The sequence below is a fragment of the Macaca thibetana genome, chromosome 13 (genome assembly GCF_024542745.1).
Source record: "Macaca thibetana thibetana isolate TM-01 chromosome 13, ASM2454274v1, whole genome shotgun sequence".
NCBI lineage: Eukaryota > Metazoa > Chordata > Mammalia > Primates > Cercopithecidae > Macaca > Macaca thibetana.
This window is the reverse complement of record NC_065590.1, coordinates 69,971,293-69,992,923: the sequence shown is the minus strand read 5'-3', so window position 1 is coordinate 69,992,923 and position 21,631 is coordinate 69,971,293. Positions and strand designations below refer to the sequence as shown.

Genomic DNA, 21,631 nt, shown 5'->3' with positions numbered 1-21,631 from the left:
TTCCGCTCTGCCCGTGACGTAATTCCGGCCGGGGGGTGGGGGCGTCTTCTCCCGGAAATAGCCTAAGCCTCAGCTCCTGGCGGAGAGAGCCGGCCTGCGAATTTCAGCATGACTGTTCTGGTGAGGTCAGGTGTGGGGCCGCTGTGTGCCGTGGCGCGTGCAGGTAAGCGTCAGTCCCCTCGAAGCCCTGTTGCCTTGGAAACCGCGTGGGGTGCCTTCCTCAGCTCTTCAGTTGAGGTAGCGGGGAATTAAGGGCTCGGGCTCACTTCCACCTTGAAGGTGCCCTGGGCTGGAAACGGGTCCGGCGCAAACGCGATAGGGCTGCGTAGTCGTGGGCAAGTGCGAGCTGTCTCTGCGCCCCGGGGGCGTGCAAAGCACAGTAGCCCGAGGTCTGCGGTAGGGTGAGGTTAAGGGTTTACGAAGGTGCTTTGAAAACGCTCAGGCGGCTTGCGTTCGTGAATGTTAAGATTTATCACGGGGTTTGTTTGATTTGTGTTTTTCACAGCCATTCCTTCTATTTGGAGAGGGAAATACTTCAGCTCCGGGAATGAACCTGCAGAAAACAACCCGGTGACGCCGATGCTGCGGCATCTTATGTACAAAATAAAGTCTACTGGTCCCATCACTGTGGCCGAGTACATGAAGGAGGTGTTGACTAATCCAGCCAAGGTATGGTCGGGTAGCCCGAGGACTAGGCCCTCTCTAGCCGATTTGCGAGGTGCGAGCCAGGAGGGAGAAGCCCGAAGGTCCTCAGCCCAGGCAGTGGGGGTGCCTGCCAGGGGAGGAGCCATTTCTGAGGACCTGGGGACAGATAATCTGTCAGTTGGGCAGGGCTGGCTCACATCAGAGGCAGGGCCAATAAACAGGAGAGGACACGGTCCAAGGGTATTTAGGAGACAGAATGTAGCTGATTGGATTTATGATGCGGGAAGGATGACTTTCCTACTTGGCTGATGGTAGGTGGTGTGGATTATTGCTCTGGGAGAAGGAATGTAGGAGGAAGGATGGAGAGTTCAGGCTGGTATATGAATCTGAAGTGTTGTAGGACTCTTAGGTGGAAATCTCCAACAGGCATCTGGAAATAGGAATTACTGCCTGAAAAGTTGCCTTGTTGGAGTGGCCTCAGCTGGCACTGGAGAGATGTGCTGGGTTTTCTCACATGTGCAGTTGAGAATGCAGTCTGGGTCTGCACTGTTCTAAGATTAGGCACAGTCACAGCTTTCTGACCCACGTTTCCTTGTCTGTTCTATAGAGCCATTTGGTGAAAGCCTGTAGTCCTTTATTTTAGAATATTTCACCTTTTGCTGGGTTGAAATATGACCTCTGTGGAATTCTGGGGTTGATTTGGCCATTGCTGTTGGATATGGTGGCGTGACTCCAGTGTCGAGGTTTACCCAAGGCCGGTATCTTTCTTTCAATGCTGGTGGGCAAGGCTGCAAGATAGGTGGCTTAGACTAGTGTGGTGGTACTAGAAATAGAAGAGGGTGGTTTAGAAAAGGACTGACAGGATTTGCCGATGGATTGAGTGATGCAACGGAGGAATCAAGGCTGATTCGTAGTTTTGGCTTAAGCAGTTAGGTGGTGACGGCACCTTTTATTGAGATTAAGACAGACAGGACCGGGTTTGGAGGAGTGCTGGGGAGAGGGCCTACACCAGGAGCTGCATTTTATACATATTTTGTTAGCAATGACATCCAGGTGGAGATAGAAAGTAGGCAATTGGCTGTAAGAGTCTGGCGTTCAGGGCCGGACATGGTGGCTCACGCCTGTAATCCCAGCACTTTGGGAGGCCAAGGCGGGTGGATCACGAGGTCAGGAGTTTGAGACCAGCCTGACCAACATGGTGAAACCCCGTCTCTACTAAAAATACAAAAATTATTGGGTGTGGTGGCGGGTGCCTGTAATCCCCGCTAGTCAGGAGGCAGGCAAATCACTTGAACCCAGGAGCAGAGGTTGCCGTGAGCCGACATCACGCCATTGCACTCCAGCCTGGGCAACAGAGTGAGACTCTGTCTCAAAAAAAGAAGAAGAAAAAAAAAAAGCCTGGCGTTCAGAAGAAAGACTGGGCAGGCATATATACATTTGCTCATCATCAGCATGTAGGTGATATTGAAAGCCAAGGAACCAGGGAGAATGTACTGAGAGAAAGGAAGGTTTCCCAGCATTGAGACTTGGGGTAACTCTAAAATTTAGAGGCTCTTAACCTAGGAACCCTTTAATAGAAATCAGGGGTTTCATGAACCTGGATGGAAAAAAATTACACCTTTATTTTCACCAACTTTCAACTGAAATTTAGCATTTCTTCAATTATGAACATACGCAGCAACCAGTAGCATCAGCAATACTTGTGAATTTGTCGTCTGTGGAAATCATTGGTATTTCCTTATCACAATACAGTGATCACAGGCATCTCAGAATTTCATCATGCTCATCCTTACTTCAAAATTTTGTTAATTATTGGGTCTTTGGCTTGATTATGGGCTTTTTTGTTTGTTTGCTTTTTGAGATAGAGTCTCATTCTGTCACCCAGGCTGGAGTGCAGTAGTGCGATCTCGGCTCACTGCAGCCTCCGCCTACCAGTTTCAAAGGATTCTTGTGCCTCAGCCTCCCGAGTAGCTGGGATTACAGGTGTATGCTTCCATGCCCAGCTAGGTTTTTTGTATTTTCAGTGGAGATGGGGTTTTGTCTTGTTGGCCAGGCTGGTCTTGAACTCCTGGCCTCATGTGATCCGCCTGTCTCGGCCTCCCAAAATGCTGGAATTACAGGTGTGAGCCACTGTGCCCGGCCTGATTATGTTTTTTTAAATACGCTAGTAAAGAAGTGTATATATCACATTTTTAAAAACATTTGATACACATTTTTCAGATATTTCTTTGTGGTTCTGTGCGTTTAAAAACACTCTGTGAAGGGGTCTATAGGCTTCACTGGACTACCACAGTGGTTCATAACACAAAAAAGGGCAAATACCCCTATCATGTTTCTTTATGAATGGAACTAGAAAGCCTAGAAGGAGAGATGTTGTATGGCGTGAGAAATTTTTTTTAAAGATGGGAGTGAGTTGATTTATTTTGAATGCTGAAAGGGGAAAGTTGAAGGTGGAAGAGAGAGGGGGACGGCTAAATGGACCCAGGGGAGTTGTATGAGGAATGGCAATCCGGAGCACAGGCGGAGGGATTAGGTTTGGAGAAGGGGAGAAGCGGAATGTGTTTCATTCTTGAGTCCCCAGAAACAAATGGGATTAGGTGGAGGCCAAGGTGGGGTTGGGAAGCTGAGGCAGTTGTATTCTATAACATTTTTAAATTCTGCAGTGAGACTGGGGCCCATGTCATCTGAAGTAAGGTGGTAGAATAGGAGCTTCAGAAGCCTAGGACATTTTTAACACAATTCTTGAGTGTTTCTTGAAGGTTAGGCATCATATTAAAACCTGGGATATGAAGATAGATAAGGCATGTTCTTCTGCAAACAACTAGACTTTGTGGTGAAGAACATAGACAAATAAGCTCAGAAAAGGTGGCACTGGATTTGGTGTTAGGTTGGAGGGCTGGAGGAGGTCAGCTAGGTGGCGTATGAGCAGATTCAGAGGATGAGTATAAGACTGCCAGGGAGAGATGAAAAGGGAGAAGGGTAAGGATTTGCGGTGGCATGGATATCTGGACAAGCAAGACTAAAAACAAAAACAAAAACAAAAAAACCTCACCTTTTTCTGGAGATGCAATAGTCATACAGAAAAGTTCATAAATCACAAGTTTACAGCTCCATGAATTTTCCCAAAGGAAATGCTCCCATGTAACCAGCACCCAGATCAAGAAACAGATCATCACCAGCAGGCAGGGCCCATATGTGAGACGGAAAGTGTTAGAATTCGGAGAGGAGGCTGGAGGAGTAGGCGGGGTCTTGCTGTGTCGGCTGTGGGAGCTGGGAGGGGAGGAAGGGTCTGGCATGCAGAGGTGGATGTTACATGACTTCTGCATTTATGGTCAAGGTGTAATTGTTTTTCTACCAGTTTTGTAAAATGACTGCTACTTTCTAAAATTTGGATAAAGACACCACGTTTCCCTTGCTTGTTTAGAGGAGAGCTTTCTTACTAAATAATTATTTCACTTTTACATTATTTAAGATTTTGGAGGGGTATTTTAAAAGGCTTATTTGAAAATTAATTTTGTTTCTCCATTTTCTCTTTTTACTCAGGGTTATTATGTGTACCGTGACATGCTAGGCAAACAAGGAGATTTCATTACTTCACCTGAAATAAGTCAGATCTTTGGGGAGGTAATGTCCAATGTAAAGTATGAATGAAGCTAATATAAACATTTGAGAACAGATCAAATGTTTGTTTGTACAGATCAAATGTATTGTTCTGTAGTAGTGTTTTACAGCTTCTTTTGTGATTCATCAAAAGTTTTAACTTTATAGTAGTTGATGTACTGAGGCAATAGAGAGGCAGTAGAGGGGAGGAAAATGGTAGAATATTTGAAAAGTTTATACTCCACTGTAGGAAGGGAAATGGAGAGATAAGAGGGACAAAGAGAAAGAGAAGGAAGGGAGGGGGTCATAAAGAGGACAGAAAAAGGAGAATCAGATGAAATAAGAGAATGGAAGAAGGAAGAGAGACAAAAGGAAAGGCGAGGAAAGAGGTAGAGTGCCCAGGAAGGAAGAGAGAAAAGATAAAAAAGAGCATTGAAGAATCAGTGGAATTAAGATAAGCTCTAAAGCTGCCAGTCATGATTTTAACCATAGTTACCGTAAAAGTCTTCCTTTGTTTATCTAAAACTCTATAGCCAGAGTTTTGCTCTTATTGCCCAGGCTGGAGTGCAATGGTGCGATCTTGGCTCATTGCAACCTCCGCTTCCCGGGTTCAAGCGATTCTCCTGCCTCAGCCTCCTGAGTAGCTGGGATTACAGGCATGTGCCACCACTCCTGGCTAATTTTGTATTTTTAGTAGAGACGGGGTTTCTCCATGTTGGTCAGGCTGGCCTCGAACTCCCGATCTCAGGTGATCCATCCGCCTTGGCCTCCTAAAGTGCTGGGATTACAGGCATGAGCCACCACACCCGGCCAAATCTTCCTTTAATAAACAGAATTCTAGTTCATTTCCACTAAGTACTTTCTATGAATTTAGAAATAGGAAATAGTGTATAAGAGGAAGTAGAATGTGGGTATTGAAAAACATTAGGTTATTATCAGAGTCATGTAATTGTTTAAATCATATGAATATGAAGAAATGGCATAATCACATTTCATCTGTTTATTTGCTTTCAAATAGTAATACTTTTCTGGTAGTGATATCCTGTTATCTATGTCATGGGACCTTTTATAGCAGAGGCTGCCTTTTTTTTTTCCTGTTAATCTTCCTAAATGGTATATGTTATAGTCCCAGGAAGTTCCTATGTGTACATGTATGTATGTATTAAATAACATACATATGGCTGTACACATTTTGCTTTTTGGCATATAGTGCCTATTTATGTGGAATTTTATATTGTGGTATACTTTTATACTTTATGGTACCTTAATATGTGTTTTTTTTGTTTTCCTTGTCACAGCTACTAGGGATATGGTTCATTAGTGAATGGATGGCCACTGGAAAAAGCACAGCTTTCCAGCTGGTGGAACTGGGCCCAGGTAGGGGAACCCTCGTGGGAGATATTTTGAGGGTAGGTAATAAAAGAATGTCTTTAAGTTTCATGTAAGTGAATTTTAGTACTTCTGAGTGTGTAAACCGCGTTGATTTCATTGGTTTTCAGTTCCTTAATCTCATATTTCTCAGCTAAAATATAATGTCAGAATAATGTAATCAGTCATTACTGTTGTCTGTAAGCTTAAAAAATGGAGGCGAGGGGGAGAAGAATATGAAAGCTAAAAATAGGAAACATTTAGAAGACATTATGGGAAAGTGTATTTGTTTTCTCAGGAAGCAAAGTTTTTAATTATATAAAAAGTTTAGGCCAGGCGTGGTAGCTCGTACCTGTAATCCTAGCACTTTGGGAGGCCAAGGTGGGCAGATCAAGAGGTCAGGAGTTTGAGACCAGCCTGACCAACATGGTGAAACCCAGTCTCTGCTAAAAGTACAAAAATTAGCTGTGCGTGGTGGTGCGCACCTGTAATCCAGCTACTCAGGAGGCTGAGGCGGGAGAATCGCTTGAACCCAGGAGGCAGAGGTTGCAGTGAGCCGAGATGGTGCCATTGCACTCCAGCCTAGTGACAGAGCGAGACTCTGTCTCAAAAAAAAAGAAAAAAAAGTTTAGGATGGGCACAGTGGCTCATGCATGTAGTCCTAGCACTTTGGGAGACCAAGGTGGGAGGATTGTTTGAGGCCAAGAGTTCAAGACCAACCTGGCCAACAAAGCAAGACTTCGTCTCTTTTTATATTTAAAAAAAAAAAAAAAAAAGAAGATGTAAAGAAAAAGATTAATAATTTCATTTCTTACATTTAAATTAAGAACTTCTTGCTCTACAAATAAACTAGCAACTTTTTGTTCTTCAAAGACCCCATTAGGAGAGTGATTAGACAAACCACAGAGTGGGAGAAGTTATTTGTGACATGTAACCAACAGAGAACTAGTAGTTAGAATATTTAAAGAACTCCCTTAAGTCAATAAGAAGACAGATAACTTGAGAAAAATCACGCCAAAGATGTGAACAAGTCCATTCATAAAAGAGGAAAATACAAACGACTAAAAAAGCAAAACAAAAATATTAGTCTTACTGGTAGTCAGGGAGATGAAAATTAAAATCACAATGAGATACCACTGTAACCCTCGCCAGATTAGAAAGAAAGCTAATAGTCTGTCAACACCAAGTATTGTGCAGATGCGGATATGTGGAACAATGGGAACTGTCATATACTGCTTGTAAGAGTATAATTTAGTACATCCTTTTTTTATTTTGTTTGAGACGGAGCCTTGGTTTGTCTCTCAGGCTGGAGTGCAGTGGTACGATCTTGGCTCACTGCAACCTCGGCCCCCCAGGTTCAAGTGATTCTTGTGCCTCAGCCTCCTGAGTAGCTGGGATAATAGACATGGACCACCACACCCGGCTAATTTTTGTATTTTAGTAGAGAAGGGGTTTTACCATGCTGGCCAGGCTGATCTTGAACTCTTGGCTTCAAGTGGCCCACCTGCCTTGGCCTCCCAGAACGCTGGGATTACAGGCGTTAGCCACCGCACCCAGCCTTGTACAACCATTTCGAAAAGCTATTGGCCGTTATCTGTTAACATCAAAGTTTCTGATATTGTATGACCCAGCAATTTTACTGCTAGTGATTTACCCTAGAGAAACTAGTGTATATGTGTACCAGGAGACACGTACAAGAAGATAGCAGCATTGAATAAAAGAGCAGAAAACTGAAACAGCACAAATGCCTATCAGGTGGGTAAATGAATCAATTAATTGTGGTACAGTCATACAGTGGAATACGAAGTATTGCAAGAATGCATGAAATCACAGCGGAATATAACAGTATTCAACATGAAACAAGATGTGTGAAAGTAGCAGTTTGCAAAAGAGTTCATATCATATGATTATATAAAATCCAAAAAATAGTCAACATTAAACAATATATATTTGGTGATAAAAATATATTTAGCAACATTTATAAAGAAAAGTCAGGGTATTATTAACTGAAGATTCAGAATGGTGGCGACTTCTGAGGGTACAGGGAGTCCACAGGGGCTTTAGAGAGAAGGTCATGTCCCATTTCTTTAACCAGATGGTGGCTATTCTCTCCTGTATCATTCTTGCTATCAGTCTATGTACTATTTTATAAAACCATTAAAAAGGAGGACAGTTGTTTATAGTACCTGATAAGTAAGAGTGTTTATTAAACTTTTGTAGTTTCTAGTATTTCAGAACTCAATAGTCTTTTTGAGTGTATTTTTTATGTACCTGGCAATTCAATGTAAAAAAAAACAAACATAGCTGGGTGCAGTGGCCCATGCCTGTAATCCCAGCACTTTGGGAGTCCAAGGCTCCCAAAGTTCACCATCAGCCTGGGTAACAGGGTGAAACTCCATCTCTACAAAAAGTACAAAAATTAGCCAGGCGTGGTAGCACGCGTCTGTGGTCGAAGCAAGTCGGGGGGCTAAGGTGGGAGGATTGCTCGAGCCCAGGAGGTTGAGGCTGCAGTGAGCTGTGATCATGCCTCTCAGTGACAAAGTGGGACCCTGTCTCAAAAAAAAAAAAAAAAAGAAACACCAACACATACTCAATATAAATTTAAATTTCTTGATGCTTTATGGTTTTTGCTTTAAATTAGAAATTGAAGGATTTAAAAAATATATAAACATATGACAAATGAGAATCTTGGTTATTTGGGTGAAGAAAGAAAACAAAATCATGAATTTAAATGTCCAGGGCTCTATTTTATGTTTTTCAGCAAGGTCATTTGAATATCAAATATTTAATAAGGACCTCAAATCATATTTTCATGTTCAAGTACTTTAAAAATCAATTCCAGAGCCCTTAAAATGTATGAAGGATGCTTTTCCAGACTGACTCATAAGAACTCCTAAAAAGCCAAAGAATTTAAAGGGTTGTAAAGCAAATAGCCAGAGAAGTATCAGACCTGTTTTATTTTCGATGTTACCTTCTGAAGGAATTTCGCCTGTGATGTTTTTCCATTTGTATTTTGATCTCAAAACTAAATTTGGAAAAATCATCTTGTTCATATTATCAGTCTGGATGTGCATATTCATATCTCAAAAGTATTAATTGGAGGCAGATCACCAGTAAAAATTAAATTCAAATGAAAAATAATGTTGATATACTTTATGCTTTTACTATTGAATTTTTAGCCTTAAAAGATTGGTAAAATATTAGTATTTTCATTTTTCCCTTGATGTTTACAACAGTGAAAAAATATATAGCTAAATATAGATTGAAAATGTGGCAGACCCCTGAGTTAAGCAGTCGTTGTCTTTCAGATTTGGTTCTTTGAGGTTAGAGTTATCATCATCTCAAAGATGAGATTATTTCCTAGACCTAGAGACATTATCAAAGCAAGGCTATCCCCATTTTATTTCCTTGGTCTTTTTTTAGACTCCATAATCTGAATCATTTTTATCAGATGCCAAGTCTTTTATTTTCATTTGTTAATCATAATTTATCATTAGGAAACCAAATTGTGCATTGTTCATTTCTTATTTAAATTATGCTTAATAACTAATAGGTTATGATTCTTACAGACTGCTGGAGAGTGGCTTGGGTAAGGAACACATCTCTGAAGTATTACTTCTATTGTGACATTACTTCTATTGTGACATGACTAAATCATTGATGTGAATGATTAGGAAACTAAATCTACTTAACACATTGTGTTTTTTTTTCTTCTTTTGGTATTTAGGTGTTCACTCAACTTGGATCTGTGCTGAAAAACTGTGACATTTCAGTACATCTGGTAGAGGTAAGCCAAAAATTAAGTGAGATTCAAGCATTGACACTGACTGAAGAGAAGGTCCCGTTAGAGCGAAATGCTGGATCCCCAGTGTATATGAAAGGTGTCACTAAGTCTGGGATTCCAATTTCCTGGTACCGACATCTGCACGATGTTCCAAAAGGTAATTACCTTTACGTGGATTAATGAAAGAATTTTGATCACAACCCTTACAGTAGTGATGGGACTGTAACTTTTTACAGCAATAGAACAGATTATGAGTTACTGCTACCAAGTCCCTTATCCATAGAGAGTAGCCTACTTTTTTCTAGAAAAGAGCATCATAATAGAAAATAAAGTTGCCTGACTTTAAGTAGTAGTTTATTTCATGTAGTTTTGTAGAACCCAAACAAAATGTAAATCTCCGTTGTACTTTTGAGTATTTCCCTATAGCTAGGATAGCTCCGATGATGGAGCAGCCCGAGGCGGCCGGGGCTGATGGAAGCAGTGTTAGTAGGTGGGTTTAGTTCAGTTATGGAATCTTTTGAAAATCCTTGCTTCCTAAAGACAAGCAAGGTGTGGGGGAACATCCGTGTACTAGTCAGGAATACTGATGAATCTTGACTCAAAGCTAAAATGGGGGTACGATCTTGGGCAAGGCATCTCAAGCCGTTCCCGGCCTCAGCCTTCTCAGGCTGAGAAACCCGATTTTATGAAAGCAAATTCCCTTCCAGCTAACAAATCTGACTTCTAATTTCCTTCAAGCCTAGTGATGGATAAAAGATTTAACTGCTATTTCAGGTATTTCCATTTTCTGACCCCATTTATATGTAAAGTAAGAGTGGTAGTAACTGTTCTTTTACGTGTTCTGCAGTGTAAGTTTTCCATGAAGAGGTAGAGAATTCTGTGGTGGTGATGATTATGGAGGAAGTAGGCATTTTCTTTTTTACAGTTAATGTTCAAAAGAATTAATTCCTGTAAAATGTGGAAACATTAATTCTTTTCCTCTTTTTAAATAGGATACAGCTTTTATCTTGCACATGAATTTTTTGATGTTCTTCCTGTGCATAAATTTCAGGTATTGAGGGGGGAAAAAGTCATGTCTATAATTGAATACAAAAGGCGTTGTGTTGCCAATGTTTATGATGTTTATTCAGTATACAAATTTTACTCCTTGAGGTTATTTTTAACTATTATTTGGAATTTTGATACACATAAATAATTGGAAAGCAAAAATGAAATGTTAATGAGAATTTGTAGTTCTCCTGGGATAATTATTAAGAATTCTTAATTCTTCTGATTTGAAGAAGTAAGGGAATGAAAAATGGTAAGATGGTAACTGGCTGTGGTGCAATGAAGGATTTACTTGAGCAAATTTTTTTTTTTAAAGAGAGAGCATATTGCTATGTTGCCCAGGCTGGTCTTGAACTCCAGGGCTCAAGTGTTCGTCCTGCCTCAGCATCCCAAGGAGCTGGGACTACAGGTGTGTGCCACTGCACCCAGCCAACCTTAGCACATTAAAAAAAAATTATAGATTAACATTTTTGGGGCCAGGCATGCTGGCTTCCACCTGAATCTCAGCACTTTGGGAGGCCGAGGTGGGTGAATCGCTTGAGGTCAGGAATTCAAGGCCAGCCTGGGCAACATGACGAAGCCCTGTGTCTACTATAAATACAAAAATTATCTGGGCTTGGTGGCAGGTGCCTGTACTTCCCAGCTACTCGGGAGGCTGAGACATGAGAATCGCTTGAACCCAGGAGGCAGAGCTTGCAATGAGCTGAGATGCACCACTGCACTCCAGCCTGGGCGACAAAGCGAGACCTTGTCTCAAAAAAAAAAAAATAAATAAAACTTTTCTTCATTCTTTGAGGAGATTTAAGATTCGGTGATAATGTATGTGTCCTGGTAATTTGTATGGAGAAGAGCAGCTCTCATGATTCTGTGGTAATGTGTTAGTGAAGCTTCTGGCTATTCCTCCTGAGTCTATTTCCGTTTTTTGGGTACTTTGCAAGCTGCTGATTTTATCTTCCACAGCCTCATCTCTGTTATTGTTTCTTTTGCATCGATCAGTCTACTCATTGTTCAAAGGCAATGAAGTAATGCATTAAAGTAATTTTAAATAGTGAGTGCCCTGTAAATGTTAGTTACTTATGGTAAGAGGAGAAAAAGCTATTTTTGGTAGAAGCAATGTAGAGAACAAACTTGCAAACATTTGTTTTTATGTGTTATTTTGTGTTTAGAAGACACCACAGGGATGGCGAGAAGTATTCATTGACATTGATCCACAGGTTTCTGATAAACTGAGGTTTGTTTTGGCACCTTCTGCCACCCCAGCAGAAGCCTTCATACAAGTAAGAATATGCTTTTTTAAGTTTCTTTTATTGCTCACAGAATCTTCAAAGTCTTATTTTCTGAGTCACTACTTTAGAGTTCCTTTACAGGAAGAGTTGCTAATAGCATAGGAGGTGCTTTTTATTGACAGTGAATGTGCAGAGGAGCTAGAGGCAGGAGCATGGGTTAAAATCATTTCTTAAATCTGTGACCTTAATGTGATGTAGTAAGAGAAAGTTAGTAACCGCTTACTCAGCCAAGTCTCTTACTTTCACTGTTTACCTCAGTTTCATGTCAAATGGTAATGGTATTGTCCACAGGAAGAGTTTACATCTGTGAAAACAATGTAGTACAGACTATAGTAAATTAATTAACAATAACAGCTAACGTTTGTTGAGTACTTTGTGTTACTCTGTTTTTGCATTTAATTCTCAAAGCCCTGTATTAGGTAGGTTCTATTATCTTTCTTTGGGCTAGAGCATGGCTTTTATCCCATGCTTCCATGCAGATCTCAATTTGATTCTGCCAGAATGGTAGAATTACTACTGCTTTCTGTTGATCTCAAGGAATCATCGCAAGAGCCTGTCTATCTTGGCTTGTTTAAAGGTACAAAAAATCCCTGTACTTCTCAGGAACGTCCAGGCTTCAGATTGCTTCTTTTTTTTCAGTCCTTTTCCAACTCAGAAGATGATTTTTAGTTCCTGGACCTTAACTGAGAACTTCCTACTCAGAAATTATCAGTTTTAAAAGCACAAGAGCTTTTATACTTAAATGTATGAATTAAGTTTTCTTTGTTAAGTATAAATTTAAATGTCAGACGGAACACTTGTGAACAACTGTTTTTTCATATTATGGCAACCTACCTGAATGACACATTCATAAAACCACCAAGAACTAACCTCCTGGTCCTGGGAGTTCATTAAGTTATTGACCTAATTAGTATTCACTTAGGAGGGAGGGAGTGAATTTTCCCTTTTGCTTGAATGAGATGAATGGTAATACATGTCACCTTGAAGAGTAGCCTAAGATAGTAAGAATGTCAGCATGATCAGCGTGTCCACTGATGCCTGATGAGGCTGACTTCATGGTTTTTATAGTTAAGCCACAGTAATTTCATTGCACAATTGGCTCAATGGTTTATTATATTTAATCCTCACAACAAACCTACAATATCTATAAGGAAGAAAGCAGCTCAAAAAGTTTAAGTAACTTGTCTACCAGTAAGCATAGGAAGAGCTGAGATTCAACTCCATCTGACTCTATGCCTGTTACCATAGGCAGACATCAGGGCAGATCATTACTGCATTTCTATAATGTGTTAGGGAGGAGCACAAGTTAATGTATGTTTTCATAATAAAGGGAAAGAAATACCACATTTTCAATCAGATCAGGAAGTAGTGAAATTTCATATATACTAGTCAGGTTGGCAAGTACTAATACTTAGTGTCATTTCGTTTTTTAAGCTAGTACACACTTACTGTGGCCCCTTAGTTAATAAGTGAACATCTTGGGGTAATAATGGTTTCAATACATTGGCACTAGTTTATAAGCTGATGTTTCTTGATGTAGGGCATATCATTGGGATACTTTCTGGCACAACAGAGGGCATGATAATATACTTGTCTAATAGGGTCTGCTTTGTGTTACTGGATTTATATGATTTGTTCTTTCAACACAATATTTTCATTGACTATGTCCTAGGCAGACAAAAATTCCTTTCCCATGCTTTCGACCTAGAGGAATATATTTATATGATTTGTGATATAAAAGTATTTTACATTAAATAAAATGATAATGCTCTAGGCCATCTGGGGGGATTGGGAGGGCATTTGTCTTTTTGTAAAAGAGATTAAAATGTCTTCATAAATCAAGTGGATAGCATCAAAGAACTAAGGAGTTTTGTATAAATAAGGGAGTCAGGTGAAAAGTTGAGTGTAGAGAACATACTCATATTAAGAAAATTTATTAAAACTAAGAAATGCTCATTGAGGAAAAACCTGAAAAACCGTATGGAAGTAAGTCTTTTGAATGATGCATTTTGACTTTTGTAATGATCCCTTTACCAGCATGATGAAACAAGGGATCATGTTGAAGTGTGTCCTGATGCTGGTGTTATCATTGAGGAACTTTCTCAACGCATTGCATTAACTGGAGGTGCTGCACTGGTTGCTGATTATGGTCATGATGGAACAAAGACAGATACCTTCAGAGTATGTAAATTCAGTAACATGATTTATTAGACTTTCAGTGTTAGATCTGAAGCTCATTGAAGAGCTTTGATTTCTACAGTGCCTGGTATTATTGTATTACATAATTTTATAGTTAACATTAATTCATATTATTGTAATTCCCCTTAACCCTAGTTCTTACTCCTAACACTGAGTCTACTGTCCAGCCCTCCTTTAACGGGATCTGAACTGTTTACGTTCTTCCTTGGTTGTAGAACCTACGTTTACAAATCCAAATAATACAAATTTGAAGAATAATACAAATGGAAAGATTTTCTTCACATTCTTAAACCTTTCTATCTGTACCCTCCTTCGTTCAATAAAATTTTGGTACTTCTTTGCAGATTTAAACTACCTACTGTAATCATTCTAGCTTTTTCCATTATATTTTCAACATTTTTTCCCTTTCCAGATGTCTTCTTTTACACTGTTCCTAAACATCCTTTCTTAATGATCTTTGAATATGATCAATTCTGTTCAATATACTTTAATTGAAAACCATTTAACTAAATGCTCTTAGTCATTTTCTAGGTCTGTGGTTCTTAATTTCTAACTTTATTATGTCTAAAGATAACCTGGAGAGTTTGATAAAAATACTCATTCTCTAGCCTTACCTCCAGGATTCTGACTGACCAGGTCTGGTTAGAGTCAGTAATATATTCTCAGGTGATTTTTTTTTTTAAAGTAATTTCAACTTTTATTTTAGATTTAGGGGGTACATGAGGCAGGTTTGTTATTTGTTACATGGGTATATTGCATTGACTCTGAGGTTTGGGGTACAAGTGAGCCTGTCGCCCAGGTGGCAAGCATAGTACTCAGTAGGTAGATTTTCAGCCCTTGTTCCCCTCCTTCTTTCGCCCCTCTAGTAGCCAGCAGGGTTTGTGCCCATTGGTATGTTCACGTGTACCCAATTAGCTCTTACTGAGAGAAGTGAGATGTACGTGTGGTATTTGGTTTTGTCCCTGCATTAATTCACTTAGGATAATGGCCTCCAGCTATGTCTATGTTGCTGAAAAGGACATGATCTGATTTTTAATGGCTGTGTAGTAGTTTGTGGTGTATCTCAGGTGATTCTGACACATGGTTGATGCATATACTTCGTAAAACACTGCCTAGGTGTTCCCTAAGAGAATTAATGAAAGCTCTATTCCATCACCTCAAGCATTAATGTAAATATTAAATAACTTTAATATGATAGCATCTCTTTAATCTTAATAACCATAAAAGGGCAAAAATCTGATTTCTTTATGTTCAAGGGGTTTTGTGGCCACAAGCTTCATGATGTCTTAATTGCCCCAGGAACAGCAGATCTAACAGCTGATGTGGACTTCAGTTATTTACGAAGAATGGCACAGGGAAAAGTAGCCTCTCTGGGCCCAATAAAACAACACACATTTTTAAAAAATATGGGTATTGATGTCCGGCTGAAGGTAAGGTTTATTTTATTTCACTGTTATTAAGTACTTTAATTTCATAGTATTGCAAAAATTAAATCGTATGTTCACCTGGCCTTAATGCTCTTACAGTTAGCCAATCCTTGGTATTCCAGCCTTTTCAGGTAGTATAGGATTTAGTAACTAGTCTGGTAAGTTTCATGCATCTCCATGTGAGGTAGCATTAAGACTTCCAAATAGTGTTTTTGTTAAGAAAACTGCGTTTATGGGTATGAATTTTCTAACTGTTCTTCCGAGGACACCTAAACCTTACTGTAGATCAAACCCCCTGGGATATTTGTTAAAAATGCAAATCCTTATGTTTCACACCAACCTACATTTTTAATAAGTATGCTATGATTCTCAGGCAGGTAATCAGAAGTCACGTTTTGAGCGGTGCTTTATTGGAATATTTGAGAGTCATTAGTATTGCTGCATGTAACTAGGAATTCTGTCTTCTGGTTAATTTTGCTAAGAATTTTTTTCCTTTCAGGTTCTTTTAGATAAATCAAATGAGCCATCAGTGAGGCAGCAGTTACTTCAAGGATATGATATGTTAATGAATCCAAAGAAGATGGGAGAGAGATTTAACTTTTTTGCCTTGCTACCTCATGAGAGACTTGAAGGTGGAAGACATCAGAGGAATGCACGTCAGTCAAAACCCTTTGCATCCCTTGTAGCTGGGTTTAGTGAACTTGCTTGGCAGTGATATTTCAGCTTGGACATTTTCCCCTTCAGTCGGCCCAAGAAATCAAAATAAAGGAAACACATTTCATACACTGCAGGTAACAAAAGTGAAAGTATTTTATCTTTTCACAGCAAGAACAGTCCATGTTATATATAATACAACCAAAATTATAGAACTTTTAGGGTTGTGACTGGCTTTGGTGCAAATGTCTGCTCAAGCTAATAAGTTATTGTGAGACTGAGTTTCCTTTAACTTATAAAGCTAGTTGCCATATTTCTATTTTATTTTAAAAAGTAAACATGGGGCCGGGCGCAGTGGCTCATGCCTATAATCCCAGCACTTTGGGAGGCTGAGGTGGGCATATCACCTGAGGTCAGCAGTTCGAGACCAGCCTGACCAAAATGGAGAAATCCCGTCTCTACTAAAAATACAAAACTAGCCGGGCATGGTGGTACATGCTTGTAATCCCAGTTTACTCAGGGAGGCTGAGGCAGGAGAATCACTTGAACCTGGGAGGTGGAGGTTGTGGTGTGCTGAGATGGTGCCACTGCACTCCAGCCTGAGCAACAATAGCGAAACTCCCTCTCAAAAAAAAAGTAAACATGGGCAGTGATTGGTTTAATAAAAACTGGAAACAGACTAAATGGCTATTCATAGGAAACTGATAAAATATATGTTATTTTTAAAAATGAGCTACAGCAGTATGTTCTGACATAGAAAACTCTCTAAGATTTAGTAAGTGAAAAAAAGTAGGATGCAAGAGTTTTTATAGTTGATTCCATTTTTGTTGAAGGAGAAAAGCTATTTACAAGTAATTTCATAGAAACGAATAGCCTAGTGTACACTGGTTTTCTGTGATATGTACTTGCATACAAAGTTAAGGAATGAATGCACAATTTTCCCAATTTGGAAGTGAGTTTGAGGGGCAGGGAGTGGCTGGGTATTTAAATTTTTTACATTGTGCATCTGTTAATTTTTTAAAAAATTATAAAGGTCACAGCAAGAAACAGTAAACCTTGACATGTAGTTCAAATATGAGTTGGAGACCAGCCTGGCCAACATGGTGAAACCCCGTCTCTACTAAAAATACAAAAATTAGCCTGACGTGGTGGTGGGCGCCTGTAATCCCAGCTACTCAGGAGGCTGAGGCAGGACAATCTCTTGAACCCGGGAGGCAGAGGTTGCAGTGAGCCGAGATTGCTCTGTTACACTCTAGCCTGGGCAATAGAAAGACACACACACACACACACACACACTAGCCTGGGCAAGACACACAGACACACACACACACACACACACACACACACACACACACACACACAGACACACACACACACAGACACACACACACACACACACACACACACACACACACACACACACACACACACACACACACACACACACACACACACACACACACACACACACACACACACACACACACACACACACACACACACACACACACACACACCCCCCCCCCCAGGAGGAATAATTTTCAGACAAATGGCAAGTTTCAGTTCTGTATTATGTGTTTTCATTTTTTGGTTTTTAGAAGCTTTGTGTTAATACTGGAAACATGGACTTAGAGAATTATTAAATTAGCAACACAGATTTATAAGGGAGATTAAAGGAAAGGAATACTTGCCATATGTCTTGAATTTACGGCTTAACTGTATCAGAAGTTCATTGGAGGAGTGATGAACTGTTGCTTTTTATTGCTGCTTCTGCTTAACAGGAGTAGCATTCTATCCACACTACATGGCATGTCATGGAGGCTTTGAATGTGGCCCAACACAAATTTGTAAGCTTTCTTAAAACATTATGAGATTTTGTTTGGCAATTTTTTTTTAAGCTCATTAGCTATCATTAGTGTTGGTGTATTTTATGTTTGGTGCAAGACAGTTCTTCCAATGTGGCTAGATTAGATACCCCTGCACTAAAATAAAGGAAGACGGAGGACTTGCTTTTCAGATGCTGCCCAGCCTTGGGTCACTCCTAGTCGTTCTTATTCTATATTCCTGTATTTGTTTTCTTTTTTCAAAGACTTGGGAGAATTTTTGAAAGATGAAAACATCCATAGTTCGCTCCTCTCAGAGATGTTAAAGTTTTTATAATTAAGGGGCTAGAGTCAGGTAATACTTTATATCTTCACACCTAGAAAGTTTGATATTAGGTTTTTAACTTTTTAAAGCCTTCTGGTAGTATAACAGTTGGATATTTTGGTGGTAGTTCCTGAAAAAGTTATAGTTACAATTACTCCAAACTTTACAAGAAATGAGACCTTTAGATAATCACCTCAAATTTAGTATAAAATTATAAAATGAGCTTTTTTTTTATTTTTGGCAGGTTGAAAAAAAATCAGTGTTTTTAAATATAGCATTAGTTCCATTTACAAATACTGTTTCCAAAATAGTGCTTTTACCAAGGTCTAGTAAAATAACACAACCAGATAAAACTTTTCTTTGGATACTTCTACTAGAAATAGGCTCAGGTTTTCACATGGAAAAGTATGGTGATAGGAAATACATTTTATTATCAAGCTTCCAGTATATTTACAAAAAGTTGGATGTAACCAAAAAAATATAAAAATGTACTGAACAGTCACTATAGACTACTTTGTACATTATCAAATGTTTCTAGCAATTACTTCTTATACAAACACGACTTAAGGACAAAACGTTATATAGGTTATACAGTATCTGGAGTAATTATTCAACTCCAGATTCTCTGACGGTGCCTTTACAAAATTTTTAGAAAATTTCTTAGGCATTTAGCAACAAATACGAAGAGTGCAATTAATTTCATGGCTTGTAAAGTTTGATTATGTAAGTATAGCAAACAAACATCATTCCAGTTAATTTTCACCTTACGTAGTAAAACCACAGTAGAGTGACTGCCTAGCGACTCAGAATTATTCCATTTTGTGTGTGTTGATATAAACAGACTTTGGTGAAACTGGGAAGTCATCCTCTTATCACAGGGAAAATAACATTTCTAAAAATTTTTTTTTTGAAAATTAATTTGGTTTAATCTTTGAAGCTTCTATAGAAGGACAAATGACCAAGAGGGAAATGTGTCCTGGAGGTATTTATGGGTAGAGAGTATAGCATAATGGTTGGGAGGGCTAAGGGTAAGATTAGAGCCATACTACTGGTGTCAAATACATATACTAACTGTTTGAAATTTGGCAGTAGGTTAATCTCCCCTTGCCTCAGTTTTCTTATCTTTAAGATGGAGCTCATAATGACTTAACATTATGGCTGTTGTGAGGGTAAACTAAAACATAAAATAACTTAGAACACAGGAGCACTGCATACTGTTTGCTACTATTCTTTCGAGGGTATTTTTAGTCTAGATAGGAAACTAGCTTCAGGGATCTCGAAAGGCTGCTTCTCAGTCTGTTCTTATACAAGAACACTTTTTTTTGCTACCTCAAATTCGGTGGGCAATGATAGTTAACACTTTCCTAGTTTTCAGTTTATTTGACTACATTCATATGTATCTGATCTTCACAACACTGTGACAAAGGTAGAGGCAAGAATGATAATATTCATTTTACAGACTGAGGAACTGCAGACAGACCTGCCATCTGTCCAGGCCAACATAACAAACAAGTAGTGGATCCAAGACTTGAGAAAGAGTTTTGCTCTTACTCTTGTTAGAGTGGAGAAGGAAAATAATAATAATAATAAAAAGGTTTACAATGATTACTGAGAAATGAAGAAATAAAAAGCCACTGTTTCTTAGAAGTAGATGGTCCCACATCTTAAACTCTCTTTGGGGAAGACATTTAAAAATAGTTTTTAAACACCTGGCTGCTGGAGCTGAAATGTAAAAAGAAGTCTTCATTCTTTAATTTGCTGCGTTGATAATATAGCCCCAGCCTTATAAACTGTTTCATGCCCCACTCCTACCCATCCACCCAAACTGCTTAAAATAATTGATTTTAAAACACTCCAGATACCCGCAAAGCCCAATAGGCTGGGGGAAGGAGAAAAAAGGATACTGTTTACTATACAGTAACTGTAGTATTAACTGACCCTGCTAAAAAGCAGAAATTACTGGCTGAACCCTAGGTAAAGATAAATTGTGTAAAGCTGAGATCTGCACCTGCTGAATGCTGGAATCCAGTACTTGCATCCGGATGGTGTCAGAATACATATTTAGCAGCAGAGTGGAGCTATGAAAAGACGTAAAACTCAGCACTTAGACCAGCAGTACTCTTCCTTTTGTAACATCATTAGTCCCTAATTATCTTAGAAGCTGTTGCAACATACAGAAGGTGACAATCCTTATGTTGTACAGAACATATTCAGAGTAGCAGAGCAACTCCAAAAAGGTTAGGAATCACTACTTTGGAGTCTTGATTGACCTAAAAAAGAAAGGTGAAACAGCCCAGTGCTCTCTTTCTAGGCATCTAAGAAAAACCCTTCAATGCCTCTATGCTGGGTTAAACCAATGTTAAAAGTCCTTGTAGTAACATCACATAATGGTAGCCTCATAGTTCTCTCTTAAATACAAGCATGTTGAGTAACCAATTTTGTAAGTCTTGTATAAATTTAGCCAAGCTATATAGTAACTGGATGCTAGCTTGCCTTGTTTTTGCTTAAAACAAAACATATACATATATATATATAAAAAAACAGGAAAGGAAAGACAAATTAAGTGGTCCTATTGTATTAAAGTGAAGGATTAAGAAAAAATACAAAACCAGTTATTGCTTAGGCTAAAGAAGTTTATAAAAAGTTTCACCTTGATTCAATTATGACTTCTTATTATTCAGTTTCCTGCCTGTACCTACTCATTATGAACTACAGTACTGGTGTCACTGATTCCTTATCATATTTCCTCATATCTTTGCAGCCCTGCAGATGACAACCTACAGAGAACAAGTTACATAGCAAAATATCAGTCCATAAAATGAAATCCTTCCTTATTTAGGTTAGCTCAATGATTAAGGATCTTCTTCCATATCATCTGGATTAGGAGCCATAATGAAGTGCTTTGGGTATACAAGGTTATGTGTGTATGCATGTACTTCCCAGCGAGCGTCATCACTTTCATGTGTAATGTAACGTTCTCCAATGCGAGTTTCAAATTCTCTAAGGTCAAGCCAGGTCTGATAGTCCTAGGAGAAAATGAAATTGTAATGATGAAACATAAAAGAAACAAAATACTGTCAACTTGGTTTTTCTGTTTTGTTTTGGTTTGGTTTAGTGCCCTCGTCAAATAACTGACAGGCCCTAACTCATAAGTATCTACTATATACTAAGTTCTACTTGTGATATTTTAAATGAGCAATTTAAAGAAATTTTTCAAACACAATCTCCAATGAATGAAAGTAACTAATTTCTGAAGTTTAAAAAAAATTGCTTCAAGCTTCTTAGGTGGCTAAGAATAATCACTAAAACATTTTGCTCTATACAACACGAGGCCTAAACCTTATTCCTCAAAGTAGGGGAAAGTGCTTGGATGCTTATTAGGATAATTTAGTAACTGGTAGACTAGATTACATTTATTTTAAAGCTAATTCTACCTCTCACTCCCTTTAAAATAGTTCTAAAGCTTCCCTCCT

The 21,631-nt window shown here is 39.0% G+C and overlaps 3 protein-coding genes across 7 annotated transcripts in view; 1 reads left to right on the top strand and 2 right to left on the bottom strand.

Annotated features, from left to right (window-relative positions):
• Positions 1 to 21,631, bottom strand: part of CEBPZ (CCAAT enhancer binding protein zeta) — a 406,976-nt gene that overhangs the window by 28,003 nt on the left and 357,342 nt on the right. The window lies entirely within an intron of this gene.
• On the top strand, positions 12 to 16,880 carry NDUFAF7 (NADH:ubiquinone oxidoreductase complex assembly factor 7). Of its 4 annotated transcripts, none has more exons than XM_050753375.1 (10): positions 12 to 163; positions 506 to 669; positions 4,189 to 4,269; positions 5,544 to 5,654; positions 9,341 to 9,554; positions 10,390 to 10,448; positions 11,611 to 11,721; positions 13,768 to 13,911; positions 15,186 to 15,359; positions 15,856 to 16,880. In XM_050753375.1, the coding sequence occupies exons 1-10, from the start codon at positions 109 to 111 to the stop codon at positions 16,069 to 16,071; spliced, it is 1,329 nt and encodes a 442-aa protein (XP_050609332.1). In that variant the 5' UTR covers positions 12 to 108; the 3' UTR covers positions 16,072 to 16,880. The 4 variants fall into 4 exon arrangements, with proteins under 4 accessions (XP_050609332.1, XP_050609334.1, XP_050609335.1 ...); XM_050753377.1 differs by lacking the exon at positions 12 to 163 and adding an exon at positions 179 to 237; XM_050753378.1 differs by lacking the exon at positions 12 to 163 and adding an exon at positions 248 to 389.
• The window catches only part of PRKD3 (protein kinase D3), a 77,031-nt gene continuing 73,757 nt past the window's right edge, over positions 18,358 to 21,631 (bottom strand). For both annotated transcript variants that reach the window (XM_050753337.1, XM_050753336.1), the window contains one exon: positions 18,358 to 21,184. In XM_050753337.1, coding sequence (XP_050609294.1) covers positions 21,011 to 21,184 — 174 coding nt within the window. In that variant the 3' untranslated portion in view covers positions 18,358 to 21,010. The remainder of the gene's footprint in view (positions 21,185 to 21,631) is intronic.